Source organism: Netta rufina (genome assembly GCF_964035555.1).
Source record: "Netta rufina genome assembly, chromosome: 15".
Taxonomy (NCBI): domain Eukaryota; kingdom Metazoa; phylum Chordata; class Aves; order Anseriformes; family Anatidae; genus Netta; species Netta rufina.
The window spans coordinates 1,376,093-1,393,049 of record NC_140138.1 but is presented as its reverse complement, the minus strand read 5'-3'; the positions used below and the strand labels follow the sequence as shown (position 1 = coordinate 1,393,049).

The 16,957-nt window shown below is 35.7% G+C and overlaps 1 protein-coding gene across 4 annotated transcripts in view; it reads left to right on the top strand.

Moving 5' to 3' along the window:
• CLEC16A (C-type lectin domain containing 16A) overlaps positions 1-16,957 on the top strand; it is an 87,444-nt gene that overhangs the window by 28,599 nt on the left and 41,888 nt on the right. For all 4 annotated transcript variants that reach the window (XM_084295926.1, XM_084295925.1, XM_084295928.1 and 1 more), the window contains exons 13-18: positions 3,552-3,674; positions 5,299-5,408; positions 5,872-5,916; positions 7,121-7,171; positions 9,348-9,476; positions 12,631-12,751. In XM_084295926.1, the coding sequence (XP_084152052.1) occupies positions 3,552-3,674; positions 5,299-5,408; positions 5,872-5,916; positions 7,121-7,171; positions 9,348-9,476; positions 12,631-12,751 (579 nt within the window). The remainder of the gene's footprint in view (positions 1-3,551; positions 3,675-5,298; positions 5,409-5,871; positions 5,917-7,120; positions 7,172-9,347; positions 9,477-12,630; positions 12,752-16,957) is intronic.

The following is a 16,957-nucleotide window of genomic DNA, read 5'->3' as shown; positions in this document are numbered from 1 at the left end:
CTGTGTTCAATCTAAATATATGTTGGGTAGCATTCTTCCCCACTTTGCATGTAATATGATTGCTATATGTACTTCAAGTATAAAATGTTGTAAAACTTGTCCCCATGTGTACATAGTAAATATTTGTGTACTATAGACATCTACATAAATGCACAAGGCCTGAGAATCAGATCTGACTGTGACAGTTGGCTGATGCCTGTTTCTATTCAGCTTTGACAGTCTCTCAGTAAGTCTTTTTGTGCTGTCTTAAGTCCTCAACAACCTCCTCATCCAGTGTGCACAATGTCTTAACGAGACATAATTGATTGAAGGCTCAAGGAGGTTTTACAAGTTGAGTTTTGTTATGGTATAGAACGCTGACATTCTGCAAATCTCCTATGGATTCTGGACTGTTGTACAAACTAGCAAAACTATGTTACAAGTGAAGTTCGTTATAATTCATATTACTTGAAAATATGTAGCCTTTTCCATGGGGTGATTATGGCTAGCTTTTTTAGCAAGCTTCTAGGAAGGATATTTTTTCTCATTTCAAGGCACCTCTCAAGGTCAACTAGAGTGGAGATAAGGGTTAGGAAGGAGAACTCATGGTGTAAATAGCTAAGCTGAATCCTTCCTATTCTTCTTCAGTCTCTTGATGGCTTTGTTTTTCTCTGGTAATGAAGGAATAACTTTATGAAATTATTTGCAATTCAGGGATAATTTCAGGGTTTTGACAGACTATTATGGGAAAAGCTGGTAATGCAACTAGTATCACCAAAGATGATACAACAGTCTTGTACATGGTCTAGCAACAACAGTCTTGCCGTGGTCTAGCCCACTAACTTGCACATCTCTGATTCCCTGCCCACCAACAAACTAATCCTGCAACCAGTACACTTTCTTAGGAAAATGTGTTCTGCCCCTGAGGGACTTTTGAGTGTCACTGTGCTAGAAAATCCCCATTTCAAAGATGGATTCTCTTCTGTTGTGATTCTGTAGCTGAAATTGTGATTAGTCAAAATCAGTAGTTATAACTGTGTAGCTTCAGAGCGTACCCAGAAATCTTTGTGTCATAAAGGAAGTAAGGCTATATTCCAGGGTTACATTTCTTGAGAATTATTCTATTTCAGACTATAAAATAACAGATCCTTCAGGCCACTGTATTTGCTTTCAGCGTAATTAAACTCGGTCTTCAATATCCTGTTCCCAGGAAAAAAAAAAATCTATCATTTCAAAGATTATTTGCTTACATCTGTAGTGTTGCTGTAAACAGTGAGGAATGCAGTAAATGCTGCATGTTGCTGCCTAGTTTCAGCAATCTCTTATGCTGTTTATTTTTCACTAAATTTCCAGGGTTACCAAGAGAAATACAACAGGCAGTGAAATACCTACCTTTTAAAGGCTAAGAGTTTCCAGCCCTGAAACTGCAAATACCTCTTATATATTTAAGGGGTTGAAATCTACACTTCGATCTTTGGTAGTCACATCAACTGTCTCTAAGTGAAAAATTCCTTAGGCTATACTCACTGGTTTTCCTTGTCAACAATTTACATTACTCTGTTGCTCTTTGGAAGTTATTTCCCCTCATCCCATCCTCACACTTAGATCTTAGGTGCTAGACAGATAATAACATCCAGTTTTGGTCTTCGCTGTCTTCCACTGACTGATTTCTCTTGTGCCATGTAATAGATGTGAGGGCTACATTATCAGTGTCTCTGCATCTTGAAGAGGAGGAGGTTTTATAAGTTGTTGATTTCTAGTGTTTGTTTGGTGCAAGAGCTCAATTTTGCTCTTGACAAGCTCAGGAACTTTTGCAGATCTAAACCAGAATTCAGAGATTTCTAAACCAGATTCAGTGTCAGTCTTTGAAGATGCCTCCGGATTGAGCTACAGCCAATGTTTATATCTGAATTCAGCAGAAAGCAAGAATATGTCTGCCTGCAGTCTTTCCCAAGATATGGGCCAGGGATCGTTTTCTTTATAAAGAGGCTTGAAGGTTTCTCTCCAGAAACGGAGTGACAGAGTTGTTTCCTCAGTTTCACTAAATAATAAATCTCTAGGAGTTCGCCTATCTAGGATCTGTCTAGATATTCACTGTCTGTCTGACAGGCAATAAATGCTCTAGTGAGCACTTGAATCAGCTCGAACTGTTGATGAACTAGAAAGTTGGGATGACTTCTGGTGATTGAACGTAACACAGGGCTGTCGTCTCTACATCAAAGGAAAGTGACTTGCAGATTTTCAGTATCCTGGCTGTTTCAGATATGTTTCTGATTCTCTTGTTGGTCACTTTGAACTTGACCACCATCCCATCCCACCCACCCCCCAGTCTTCTAATTCTGGTACTCTGTGAAGACTATCAGAGAACATGTTCAAAAAAAAAAAAAAAAAAAAAAATTGTCCTAGCTCAATGAAAACTCTGCTTTCAGGCCTTGCTTCTAAAGGAGCAGCCTTCTCAGTCTCTCACTACATGTAGAGACCCTTCTGTGGCTTTTGGCTGGGGCGTTTCAAGTTTGACACTGAATCTATATTTTGGTCCATGTTGTTGAATGGGTTTAATGAATATGTGTATGTTTCTCACCAGCAAGAAATACCCACATGAACAGGAAGAAAGAATCCCAAGAGGAATGCATATCTAGCTAAGTAGATTCTTTGCAAATTGCATCTGAGAGTTATTTTTATCCCAAATGGAGCCCTACATATATGCTGCTAGAGCATGTGCTGTATTTCAGGAATTCAGAATTCTGCATCCCTGGCAGGCAGACAACCAAATGAAAGATGCTGGTAGAACACCGATTTTTTTCACTGTGATTTCAGTTTGGCCAATTTGTTGAGGAATTGCTCAGTCCTGCTTCATTCTTCCATCATGTCATCTTAGTCTCCTTAATGTGTTTCTGCTGCGCAATGATGACATTCCTCTGTGAGAGCTTAGTTTGCTTATAGATGATCTATAAGAAATGTTATTTAAAAGGATCTTTACTTTTCAGAAGGAAAACTGTAGTTCTTTAAGGTGTTAGATTTTTGTGATCACTAACATTCTGCTTAAATGCTTTCGCTTTCCCTCTCTTTCTTCAGTATCAGTGACAGATGACCTAGTGTAAACTAAAAGTTCAGGGTTAGAAGAAACTATAAACCACAATCGAGTCATCTTCTGTTTTATATGGATTTTTATTACCATTCCTTAAAACAAGAACAAGGAGTTCCTCAAGAATCCATGACTATCTTTTACTTTACAAGGTCTTATCGGTAATCAGTGTATTCTGAGAAATAACCTTGTTTGTTTTTTTTTCTTTTAAACAGGAATAGTGTGAGGAAAGATGAGTTTGGATGTCACTAACCATTTTGGGATTGGAGCATCTTCACCCATTAGGCTCTTTCTAAGGCTCTTAGTTCTGTATTCCACAAATGTGTTTAGTCTTTGTTCTTCCTTTTCTTTGTGATAACTATGCAAGTTGGTTTTGAGTTTCATTGTATCACTAATTACACTATTCCAAGAAAACTGTTGCAGTTTATTAAATACTTACCTTGAGGTATAGTCCTGTTTTCTAACTTACCTCCCTTCCCTACAAAAGGAATTGACCCAGTCAAGTTGGAGAGAATTCAACTTCCCGCTCAGCATGCTGGAGAGAGAAATTCGTATAATCATGTACTTGCAGAAGGGCTCATCAGGATAATGAATTATGCTGCACAACCAGGTATCACATTTACAATATTTTTTTTAACAAGCTGAAATGTTTGCAGGTGTAAAAAAAAAAAAAATGAATTAAATAAAAAGCAGCTACTTAGCTGCCTGTGTATGAGGAGGAAATCTGTTTAACATGCTCTTTGTTGAACAATAAGTAAATAAAAGCTGTGAAAAACAAACACAACTTTTTCCTCAGTTGCTGAGTAACCTAGTTGTTTTTATGCTCAGAACTTCACAAGCGTCTGCTTTAATTTTCCCACTTTTTGCTTTTTTTGAATAAACAAAACATTGAGCAAGGAATGGTGAGATGTTTAGTAATTGCAGCTTAATGTAGGATTTCATCCTGAAAACTTGATGTATGGTACCTTTGCTTGTAACTGTAGTTCCAGTGAAAGAGTAGTCTTCAAAAATATATTGAAGAAATAACTGATGTCCTTTGTTTATAGGTGTTATAGGTGTCATTTGTTTCTGGAGGTGTTAGCAAACTTTCCCATGATCTTCTTTTAATCACAGATTGTATTTTCAGTTCTAAATTGTTTTGCAGAAAATGTTTTTTTTTCCTTAACTTCAACTTCTTTGTAAAATGAGGGGTAGAAGGCTCAGTTTCTTATTCCATAGAAACACAACTTCTGTTCAAGCCACAGTTCCTCTCCCCTGCACTTCTGCTAAAACTTTAAATGAGTGGAACTGATTTCCCCTGAAACTGACTCACAGTCAAGTTCTGATTGTCTGCAGAATAAAATCTAATGCTTATTTGACATACAAGACTGATATACAGAATATTAGCTTCTGATGTGCTAGTTACAGATTAAAAGGTGTATATATAAATAATTGCCCACCAAACTACTCTCTCACCTGGCAAGCTGGGGAGAAAAATATGGTCAAGATGAGGACGGTGAGATCACTCACTAATTACCATCATGGGGAAAACAGACATGGCTTGGGGAAGATTAATTTATTGCTACTAGATAACAGAGTAAAGCAGTAAGAACTAAAAAATAATAATAAAAAAAAATACCATCTCCTCCCATTCTTTTCCAGGCTCTACTTCACTGCTGATTCTTCTGCTTCCTCCCCCATGAACAGCACAGGGGGGACTAGGAATCAGTCCATAGCGTTCAGTCTCTGCTGCTCCTTCACCCTCACTCTTCCCCTGCTCTAGTGTGGGGATGTCCCATGGGATATAGTCCTTCCTGTACTGATTGTCCTTCTCTGTCCTTCACTGGTCCTTCTCAGGGGCTGCAGTTCTTCGGAGCTGCTCCAACATGGCTCAGTTGCGTGGGTTGTGCCAAAATCCCTTGGACTTTAGGAAAAGCTATACTTTACTAGAATGCTGTATACAAAACCTCATTTCATCTTGTAGCTTTATCTGTGCCAATCATCCATGATTCTTCCCTCATTTTAGTGTAATTCAACCTGTGCTTCCAGTTAATTAAGATGTTAGTTTCAGTGGCTTTTCTGATGATGTTCACCTTTATTGCCGCATGGTTTTGTTTTAAAATTTCTTACCAATTACTCCTCTGGTTGTTTTTAGAGCTATCTACATTGTACGTCAGCATCAGCACCCATCTTTCTCAGGCAGGGTGTGTATGACAGATGCTACTGTTTTGTATATTGAAATTCTCTTTTCATAGATGGAAAAATCCGTTTGGCAACTTTAGAACTTGGCTGTCTGTTGCTGAAGCAGCTTGTGTTTTCTAAAAATGGCAGCATCATAAAAGACATTCACCTTGCATGCCTTGAGGTTAGTACTTTCCTTTCAGATACCACTTCCAGCATTACTTGTCTTTGAGTTGCACAAATATTTCGTTTTAGATTGCAATAAGCATATGAAATTTTAACATATTCCTATTGGTGATTCTGTGCTGTGAAAGTAAAAAATCAGTAGCCCCCTATTCAATTCTCAGCTTTGCTGTTTCCTTGATAATTACCTCTACTTGAAAAGTTAGTTTCATTTTTTTCTGAAACTTGTGTGTCAATGTCTCAGCAGTGTAAAGGGAATTACTTTTGAAACAAACAAGCTCAGCTAAGCTGTATTTGTGTAAGTGCAAGAACAGTGCTAGATCAAATTCTGGGCTGAAGGCTATGAAATGGGAATATTAACAGATAGTTTTCTCTGTACAAAGTTTGGGGTGTGTTTTCTTCAATTATGACTTTGAGTAAGAGTCTATTTACTACCTGAAACACAGTTATTTTTTCTTTTTTAGGGTGCAAGAGAAGAAAGTGTTCATCTCCTTCGTCGTTTCTATAAGGTATATACGTGAAGTGCTAATAAAATTTGTTACATGCAGAATTAAAAGAAATTCCGTAGCCCATTGTCAGCGCTGAAGGCACTTTTTAAATATGGGAACTACATGTTTACTATAGCGAAGAAGGTGTTTGGAGGATTCTTCTCTTTTCTTACCTTTCTATACCTCACTGATGTACACAAAAACAATGTGAGAAGTCCCATAGAGTTTGCAACGGAGGTCAAACGAGTAGATGTGCTTTTTGTTGCAACTGCTATATAGCTCATGGAACAGAGCCACACTCTTAGAAAGTTTCTGGGACTTTGTTACTGACATTAATATGGAAGGTGGTTCTTTTTGGCATTACTTTTTGCTTATGTCTTGTCTAAATGATGACCTAAAACTTTAATTAATCTTTTTTTTTATTTGAGACCTCTGCAGCTTTTTGCTTTTTTTAATGTTGTAAACAATGAGAGAAATAAAATACTTAGCCCTAGACATGAACTTCTACATAAGGAGCAGTAAATCTGTAACAGGTTTCAGGTGCCTAAAATATCTTCCAATTTTCGTTGAGTTCTTCTTCTGAAGAAGGTGGTGCAGGGTTATTTTTAACTTAGGAAAAAAAGGTAATTCATGGTGGGTTGACCGTAGCCTGCTGCTGGACACCCACCCAGCTGCTCATGCACTGCCCCTCCTCAACATGACAGGGAGATACGAAGCTGACAAAACAGTCTTGTGGGTGGAAGTAAAGACAGGGAGATTGTTTGCCAATTACCGCCATGGGCAAAACAGATTTGACTTGAGGAAAATTAATTAATTGCTAATTAACAAAGATTTGGATAATGCGAAACAGACAAATTAAAATAACACCTTCTATTATGTCTCCCTCTTCTCCCAAGCTCAACTTCTTCACTTTTTTGTTCCCAGCTCTTCTATCTCCCACCTTTTGTCCTGGGCTGGATTTTGCCCAGATCTGTTTTGTAGAGGCGCCCCCAGTGACACTGATTGTCTCTGCTGCCCTGTGTGGTGGGTTGTCAAGCCTACGTGGTGCTGGCTGTGTCCAGCGCTGGACAGCCCAGCCTCTCCTCACAGAGGCCACCCCTGCTGCCCACACCTTGCCACCTACAGCCAATGCACACTTAAACAAGAGCAAACATGGCTACATAACCGTATTCATGGGTTCATGATATGTCCGTGTTCCTTTATTATTCTTATTTTTTATTGAAAGGGAGAAGAAATTTTCCTGGATATGTTTGAAGATGAATACCGGAGTATGACGGTAAGTGACACCCTTCTCAGCCCCCTGAAATTTTCCAAACCAATAACACAGGAGCGAGAGCAAGTACTCACTGAAAACTACTTGAATAGACTGATATCCTTATGCTAGGAGTAGAATAGCAAATTGTCTTTTCCTCTATGAGAGGTTGTCTTACACCTCCATAAATCATTTATGAAATTCCACAGCCCCTTAACTTATTTATTTCATAATTTCTGAAAGCCAGTATACAAAATCTACTTGATCTAGGGATTGAGACATTTAATTCATTTTTTTCCAGTTATTAAAGTGATGAAAATCATCCTATGTCTGTTTGAAACCTTACAAAGTTTTGGTTTTGTGTGGTGCCGCCTTACTTACTAGTGGAGAACTGGGAGCCTTTGTCCCATCAAGGAGATATAGTGCCAGCACCACAGCACAGCTTGTGGGGCACTGTCATGGAGTTTTTAACAGATTGCTAGCCTTAATCTCAGTTAATACTTAATCTGTAAATGCTTTTTAAAACTAATTGACTGTTTAAATTGTTAGGTTAGTGTTTGGGTAAAAATCAGATTATCAGGTGCAGGCATCCTTTTTTCTAGCTGTTGTGCAGGGGTTGCATTAGTATCTTTTCTTTTTTGAAAAAGATCAATCTACAGTTTGTGTATTGCAAAAAAAACATTTAATATGGGAAGCACCTTGCAGTATCTTACAAACTCAAGTAATAGAACTGGATAATCAATATCTAATTATTTAGTAGTTAAGTACTGACGTGTTTCTAGTGTGAAAACTGCCACCACAATTTTCACTGTTTTCATATCATAAGTTCAATATGCTTGTAGGTGGTTCTGTTGTGTGTGTGTTTCTATTTCTGAGACTGCAGATTTTTTTTCATTTATTCTAAAAGATAGAGCTTCACCTTGGAAGTTTAACTCTGTTTTCCTTAAAGCATATTTATTTGTCTAGCTAGCAAAGAATGTGCTGTGCTAATTAAAGTGATAAATTAACGCTGAAGTAGTCTTACTAGATGAGGTATGTAAATAACATGGTGTGGAGCTTCTATAAAGCAGAAGTGTACTTGATCTATCTGAAAAAAAAAGTGCCTTCGGTAACAACTGTAGATGACAGTTTACAGGAGCAAGTAAGCTGAACACAGTAGTCCTTTGTATTTTGGTTTTCAATGATTTTTTTACCCACATTCTTCATCTTTATGAAGAAAAATGTTGTTTAAAACAATGTATGCAGTCATAAGAATGGCATTATAAATAGAAATTTCAAGTTTGTGTTCTCATTTGTCATCTATTTAGATTTCTGTATTTTTCTCCAAATTAATTTATTTTGTTTAATCCAGCATTTTTGACACTGAAAATGATGGTTCTGAGGTTAGAATGATTGGGTATAGACCATTTTTGAGCTTGTATTTTTTGCAGAGCAGCAGTTCAAGACTGATGTAAAAATTGTGGATTTTATCTTAGTCTACTTCTTTCGTGGTATGTGACCATGGAAAAGTGATCAGGAATGCTTCCAGTTACTGTTGGCTGTTTTAGAATGCCCGTGTGACTGCACTTCTGCACAGAATATTGTACAAACTATGGGAAGGGGTTTTATGTTTATTTTAGTCATTCCAGCTGATTTTCTGGCAAAAACCTCATGGCTCCTGTGTGTAATAGACCTCAGATGAAATTGTCCAAAACTGCAGAAGGATTAAATGATGTTTCAAACATCATTTAATCAAGCAAATAAACAATCATGTAAGGGAGAGACTGTTAGTGACACAACATAAGGAATTGCCTAGTCTGCAAGCTACTGCATTGTTGGAGACTAGAGATTTTTTTCTGTCCGGGGAGAAGAAGATACAAGAAACTTTTTTCTTGTGATTGAAGTTATGAATTTGAGTCAAAGCTTGAAATCAAACATGACAGACTTTGCTTTTTAGTACTCATAAAATGGCTTTTCTATTCTAATCTTTCAGTGTTTTTTTTTTCCTGTGGTTTTTCAATATGGAAACTTTAAAAGTGTTAGGGAACAATGAGCAAATATAGAAATTGCATGTAAAAAGCTTAAAATAACGTGGATGGTGTCAAATTCTCACAACTCAGACCCCTTCCTCTCAGTGTATGCAGTCATGGGTTGTATTTAAAAGTAAAGATGTAAACTTTCATTGTTCTGTATAATAATCAATGTTAAAATATTTTTATAGATTAAACCCATGAATGTAGAGTACTTGATGATGGATGCCTCCATTTTGTTGCCTCCAACGGGGACACCACTGACTGGTATTGATTTTGTGAAAAGATTGCCTTGTGGAGATGTGGAAAGAACACGAAGAGTAAGTAAGGCTTTTTTTCTTTCGTTAATGACAGTGTAATGCCAAAAGCTTTGAAGAATTCTACAAATAAAAATGTTTTTCCTTGAAAGCTGCTTGGTTGGAAGCTTCATCCATAAAATCATAAAAACTTAATGACAGATCCCTTTAGAACATATAATAATTACCTGTCCCAGTGGAGAAATCTCTATTTTCTTGCTTCTAGGTACTTCAATATGTTCTTGTGCTGTGATTTTCGGTTTTGGTTTTTGTTTGTTGTTTTTTTTTTCAGTGAAGAAATGTACATAAAAGACTTCTGATGGCATGCTTTAATACATTGTCTGTTTTCTTTCATTATCTGGTATCTCAGTCTTTGATTATATTCCTATAATAAGAATCTCCCCAGGAAGGTTGGTTTGCTTCGTATTGTTTGTGTTTCCTGACATAGCAAAACATAATGCTATTCAGGAGTGTTCATCTTCCAAAGCAATTCAGGATAGAAATTTTGAGTGAGATAGTAAAATCCTTTTTTGACTGACAAATTTTAGAGGTGATACTGACATGAATAGCCACGTTGGTATTTACTTTCTTGGGATAATCAGTTCTTGACCTGTACAACTATTACTATCACAGCAACTTTTTGATAAAGTATAGTGAATTTCCTTCTTTTTTTTTTTTATTCTTTGTATTGTTCTTAGAAAGTAAAAATGCTTCCTAGAATAACTTCTCTGAGGCATTAAACAGAATGGTATCTAGAAACACTTTCTGATGGAAACTGCTCTGTATTTTTATGTATTAAGAAATAAATGCTTCAATTACAGGAAATTTGGAAAGAAATACAAATATCCTTATAATTTAGAGATGGAAATGTCTTTTTAATCAGCAGAAACTCCTAGAGTGTGTTCTTTTCTTGTCAGTACTCCTTCCCCTGATCACATTGCTCTAGAACTTCTAAAATTTCTTAGAATTCCGATGCCACAGTTACTTTCTTCTGGCTAAGCTTTGCTTAGCCTCTCCTAGGCTGAATTGCAGTGACAATATTCTGAACTTCTGGCGCATCGTGTGACATTCCTGCTTACGCTTAGGCTGCTGGAAGTTTTGTTGGCAGTTTCAAATGAATAGTGGCTCGATTCTGAGTTTCCTGTGGAATGATACTAAAAAATTAAAATTAAAATTGTAAAGCTTTATTTTGCTAGCAAGTGAAGAAGTTTCGTTCTTTGATTATATCACAAGCTCTTGGTTTAGAGATCAGATCTTTTTAAATTTTCACTTCTTTTACAATAGAAAGTTCCTTTAAGTGACTTTTTCCTTTCAACATTTTTAGGAGGAACTCTCAGAAATCAGATTTCTCTCAAGAATTGTCAAAATCCAACCAGTTAGCCCTTTAGACTTAAAACATTAAAATTACCAGAAATTCATAATCTGAATTTCTGGATAATCTATATCTGAACAGTTTCTGAAATCAGCTACTGTTGCCTGACGAAGCATTCTTCCCAAATAGAGATACTCTTTTTGAATTGTTGATATTCCGGTTACAAATAATTAGCTGTATTTCTTGCTTCTGACTTCTATAGTCCTATAGATAGTACTGTTATCTAGACAGTCACCAGCCACCTGGAACAGTGCAAATGCATTTATGTACCTATTTGGGAAGTAATGAACAGTATGGGTCTTGAACTCTGCATCTTGGAGTACATAGCAAGCAAAGACTTTGAGAAAGGCTTTTAACAATAGCATCTGAGGATGCTATTACATGGGAATGTAATGAAATATTGGTAGGTCTGTCTGTGCATTGGTGCTTTCTTTGCATATGGTATGCATGTTTAAATGAAGGAATTGACACAAAGTATACCTTATTACATGTAGTTCTTTAAAGTAGATAGCCTTTTATAGTTGTTTCTACTTGATCCAGAAAGCAGATGTTGGTTGAAAAAAAGTTGTAGTCCATGGGACTGCTCTGCTGCTACATTGAGATCTAATAAGGTGTTACAGTAAGTCACGGATATCGTGCTTCCTGGTTTAAATTGATATTGTTAGCAAACTGAGGGCTATCAGTGTTGTGGGAGTCACAGTGTAGTTACCTTTTCATCTGACGTTCTTGAATTCTTGTTTTTTCTTGCAAAGGCTAATTTCCTGCTCTTGTATTCTGCAGTAAATAGATTTTGAGATGAGTGATAATAGTTTTACAAGGAATACATGCAAGGAAAATTAACACTGTAGGAAGGAAAGAGGGTTGAGGGAAAGAAAGTGAAAGGCTGAGTGATGACTTCCGTTTGAATTAAAAACAAACACAGTATGCCACAGGATTCCTATGTAGGAAGCTGATTTTTAAAAAATGAAAAATATGCCACCAAACCCTTGTAGAATTAAAAAGGGATTTTTCATTTGCTATACTGAAAATGCAGTTCTTCTAGCAGAACAGGTTATAAATGGTGCCTTTCAGAATGTGGCTAATAAAGTGGTGACTAATAAATGTGACTAATAAAGTTCTTTGCCACTTTATCTGATCTTTTAAATACCTTATGTCATTAATTTCTGAATCAAAACAAGAATATCAGTTTCACAGAGCAGCTGTTGAAAGTCCTTAGGTACAGCTTTCAGTATGCTTTGCCCTGTTGTAGACCTTTTGGGAGCATAAGTGAAGGTCTCTGAGAATGTTCTCTTAGATGTGGTTAGTGTTGATGAACACAGCAAAATTAAAACTAGTGAATCTCCACTGTTTCCTCTCAAATTTGTAGACATAGTAACTTTTCTTACTACTTCTAGTTATTCTACTGTTTTAAATTCAAAACGTGAGAGTCTGTGAAGGTTGATTTAGTTGTCTGTAGAATACAGGTCATGTAAATAAAATCAGTCTCAAAACGCCAATTTAAAAAGACATTTTTTTTAGTCTTCACTTAAATGTCTCTTGTAAGCATTTGCCTGTCAGTCACTGTGTGTTTAAGTGTGCCAGTGGGATAAAAGGTTGGCTGCTTCTACTTTAGTGAAAATAAAGTGCTTCAACTTCTCTGTATCTTTAGCAAACTTTTAAATTACATTGTTTTCTTCATTTAAAAAGACATACTGCATGACAACAAATTTAAGGGTTGTAAAAGTGGGTATTTTTGTAAGATTGTGCTAAAATATGTACTACTGAGTGCAGTAATGCTTTATTATTCTCTTTTTTTAATTTCTCAAGGCAATTAGAGTTTTCTTTATGCTCCGTTCATTATCACTGCACTTGCGAGACGAGCCAGAAACTCAGTTACCACTGACAAGGGAGGAAGATCTGATAAAGACAGATGATGTTCTTGACCTGAGTAAGTTGTCCCCCAGTTTCCCAAATATTCTATGGCATGGAAAAACTGCTGGCTTTTTTTTTTTTTTTTTTTTTTTTTTTTTCACTGTTAAAAACCATCAATCGTTAATCTTGGTTATGTAATTGATTACAAAGGATGATTGCATTATGTTTGTCTTCTGCTGGTTTTGGAACACTTTTTGTAGTTTTATTTTTGCTTTGTTTGTTTTGTTTTTAAAGAGACTGTTAATATTTAAACCCTGGGTTACTTATTATCACATAAGGGATTTGGAGTAAGTCATCTGACATCCTTGTGCAAATACTAGTTTTCTAAATGAACTGATAATACAAGCATTTTCTTCTGTTCTGCTTTCACCTATTTAAAATGCACAGATGTTCTTAAACCGTGCGTGAACTTCAAAAGACTGCAAGTAATTACTTCCAGCAGCTACACTGAGTTGTTTACTGACATGGTTTTTTTTTCCCCCTGGAGTTCTTTGTATTTACAATTGTTGTGACACTTAAAAAGCTGTATGGAAACTTTCACTCCCATAATTACATTCCACACTGAGCTATTCCCCAGGGGAATCACTCTGCAATGCCAAGAATGACCTTGGGATGTTAAGTAATACTATGAAGTAAAGGCAAAATACCTTCTTCTGCAGTATCGTGGGAAACTACTGTATTCTCCACACTGAAGGAAAAAAAAAAGTTGGAAGGAATAGAATCATGAAGTATACTGTGTGTCTGCAAATTCAACATACCTGTGTTCACTTAATGTCAAAACAGGCAGCTCTAGATGACCTTAAGTGTTACTGAATAGTGCTGTACTGGAGTAACTTAGGCGTGAATCCTAAAGCTGTAGTCTTACTGTCTCCAGCACTGGCATTGTTTGAGAAACAGAAACTTGTCCTGTTCTGTGGTAATCCTACTATAGTGCAAGATGCTTGCTTTTGTTCAAAGGCTTAGAATATGCAGGAAAGTGTGTTTTAGGCTGGAATTTGCTGGGGGGGAAGTAGTGCTTAATTTAAACACTATTAATCCTATTTTATGTAATCAGGATTTAAGAGTTTGACATATTTGTGTTAGCCAATTGCTTAAGTGCTCAGCTAACTTTTGTTCAGGCAGTTAGCTGATTAAAAACTTGCAGCATCCATAGCTTTAGAGAGCATGTGATTGAGGAAATAGTGTTTGTATCTGCCAGGCTTTAATTTTAGAAGGTGTCTTACAAAAGAAGGGAAAAGTTTGATACTTCAGACTTTTTTTGACTCTGTATGTTTAAGTGTTTGTTAATCCTGCTGTGACTAGAAAAAGAATTGCTCTAGCTACCTTAATAGATGTTACAGAATTATGTGCAGTATCTCAGAAACAGTGCAGTGCATCACATCCATCAAGAATGTTAATCATCTGTGTGAGGGGAAAAAACGCTGAAAAAGTTACTGAAGCAAAAGTTTTGTGAAATCAGAGGTGCTGTGCAGTAGCTTAATGGACAAAAGTAAGATTAAACTATATATATACACATATGTATATGCATACTATATATGTAATATATATATTTATTATATTATTATATAATATGTTATATATATTATAATTACATTTTAAAAAATATTAAGATTTATTGAATTTACATGATGAAAATGCAGTTGTCCGCAATGCTGAATGTCAGAGGACATTCATTTATTTGTTAAATGCAAGCAGTTACCCGATCACATGGAAATGTACAAGCTTATTGGATAAGCTTTTAATAAGTGAATATAGGTATTAGGCTTCAAAAAGTGAAAGGATATCAAGGTGTCAGTCTAATGTTTGCATTTTTGGTAGATGCATGGTTGGTGGTATGGTAGGCTCATAGTTGAGTCATTTCCCATTTGTTAAATTTCTATACAAGTTAAATGATTTAAGAAAAAACAGAGGGGAAATATTTTTAAAGTGCTCTTCTATAGTTGTATTCTTTTTTTTCTTCTCACTGGTATTATTTTGGCTCGGTGAATTAAGCAGTGACCCCAGTGAAAACTAATCCCTTTTGGTTTCTGTTTAAGGTATATTCAGCTTTTTTTTTTTTTTTTTTTTTTAATAATAGATTGGAACTGATCTATGTGCTTAGCAAGAAAATGGTAGAGCAACATGTAAAGTGTTCATGTAATTTGCCACCATTACCACAAACAAAACGTTGTCAGAAGCAGGTTTTTAAAAAAATTATATCTGTACTTTAAAAAAAAAAAAAAAGTTAAAATGGTATTCATTTTTGCTCTATTTTAATTTCAGCTGTTGGCTTAGAAACCTTTACCATTACACAAGCTCTGAAATCTGTTTTCTATCTGAAGGTTTTAGTTCTAGTTTTGAAACCTTTCATTGCTGCTTATTTTGAAAGGAAGACAAATTCCTAAAAAAAAACTTTCCTGAGGAAAATGAGCAGCACATGATATTGTTTATCATGTTCTCAATTATTAATTATGAGGTTAAAAAAAAAAAAAGTTGTCCATAATGAAGCTACTGTTGACTCGCTAAAGGTTTAGTAGTATAGAATTAACTGAGTTTCCTGTTTCAGATGAGTTAGATATTTATTGTAATGTTGGCTCTCTCTCAGAGAGTGAAGTGAAATAGTGACTCAGCTTCTACTGAAAAAACTGTTCTTCTTAAATTAACTGGAAATGTGATTACGAAGTAGGTTTTCTAACAACATGCTGAACAAAAGGTAGATCTGATTGAAATACTATTTTCCAAATGTTACTTGTTCACCTTCCTACCCTCACCCCCTAAAAAACAACAACAACAAAAAACCACCTTTTGTCCTTGCTTGCCTGTTAGTCCAGCAAAGTGTGTTATAAAATTCAGTGTACTGCTCTGCAGGTGTTGTGTGCAGTTCATTGTAGGTATCTCTGTTTCTCTGTTTATGACACCTCATTTCAAAGGCAGTTGCTTTTATGCAGAATACAAATTGTCTTTTTATTGGAACTTGTAACTAGACCATATGTTATTAATCCTTCATTCTGCTATATATAAGTCCTTGCAATTCTAATTACATGTCTGTAATTGCTTATTAATTGCTACATACTCTGTGTATTTAATGGTATCCAAAATTTCCTTTTTTGAGTGTAGGATACAACTAGTTAAGCGTTTATATGGAAAGGATTCAATGACAACTGTTTACTTGTAAACTTAGCTTAATTTTGAATAAAATGCTCTTTAATTTAAAGATGTAATGCCTATTGCAAGAAGTTTAAGAAGTTTTATAAGATTTAAATTCTACCATTAATTTAGAACATCAGTCCTTGTAGATTTAAACTCCTTTGCTCTGTTAAGGCATTTTATAGCCTTCAGCTCTACTGTAACTCAAAAAGTGAATTAGAATTCACCAACAGACTAAAGCAATAATGGTATTTGAACTGCTTGTTACATGGTGCTTGTATGCACGTACTTGAAGTGGTTATTTGTAAATTTGTTTATACGTTCGGTTGTATATGCACGTGCATTTACCTGGAGAATAAAAATTGTTTCCATTGCCCTATCTGTGGAACATGAATTCTGGTGTTCTAGAGACCATTTTGAGACCTGAGTTGGCATCAAAGTATCAAGGCACAAAAGAACAAAAAAGGGGAAAAAAAATATGCTTTGCTAGACCTGAAAACTAAAACAAAATGCAGTACAGAGATCAGCAGAGTATATTTGCATACATTAACATGCAGAAACCCTAATAGGAAAATCTTTTCTTTTTCTATATTTTATCTGATAACACCTTCATTTTAGGAAGTTCTCATCCTTTCCGTCTTAACAACGTAAATGTTGCACTTGTGCAACACAAATGTTGTATAGGTGCCATATTTTAGGAAGAGATGTAGCAATTGGCAAAACAGCCCAAAAATTCAAATTGCTTGCCTTAGGTACCTTCAAGGTGGTGATATAATTAGCAATCTAAAAAATTCTCAGTCTGTTATTACAAAGCTTTTCAATTCTTTTCTGAACATGTAGGTATCTCTAGAAATTATTCTCATTCATCAACATTTAGTGTCATGAAGGAATAGAGGTTAACAAGATCCAGTAATTTCAGCAATGGTATTGATTTTGAAGAATTTTGCAAAACTCACCTTATCAACCTGGATGTTTTGTTTTGCTTGAATGTGATGCTGAGGTTTTTAGGGGAGCTTAATGAGATAGTTTAAAGTTCCCTATAAGAAGCATTTCAATATTTCGATGCACTTATGTTCGGTGTAAACCTTTATGTGTA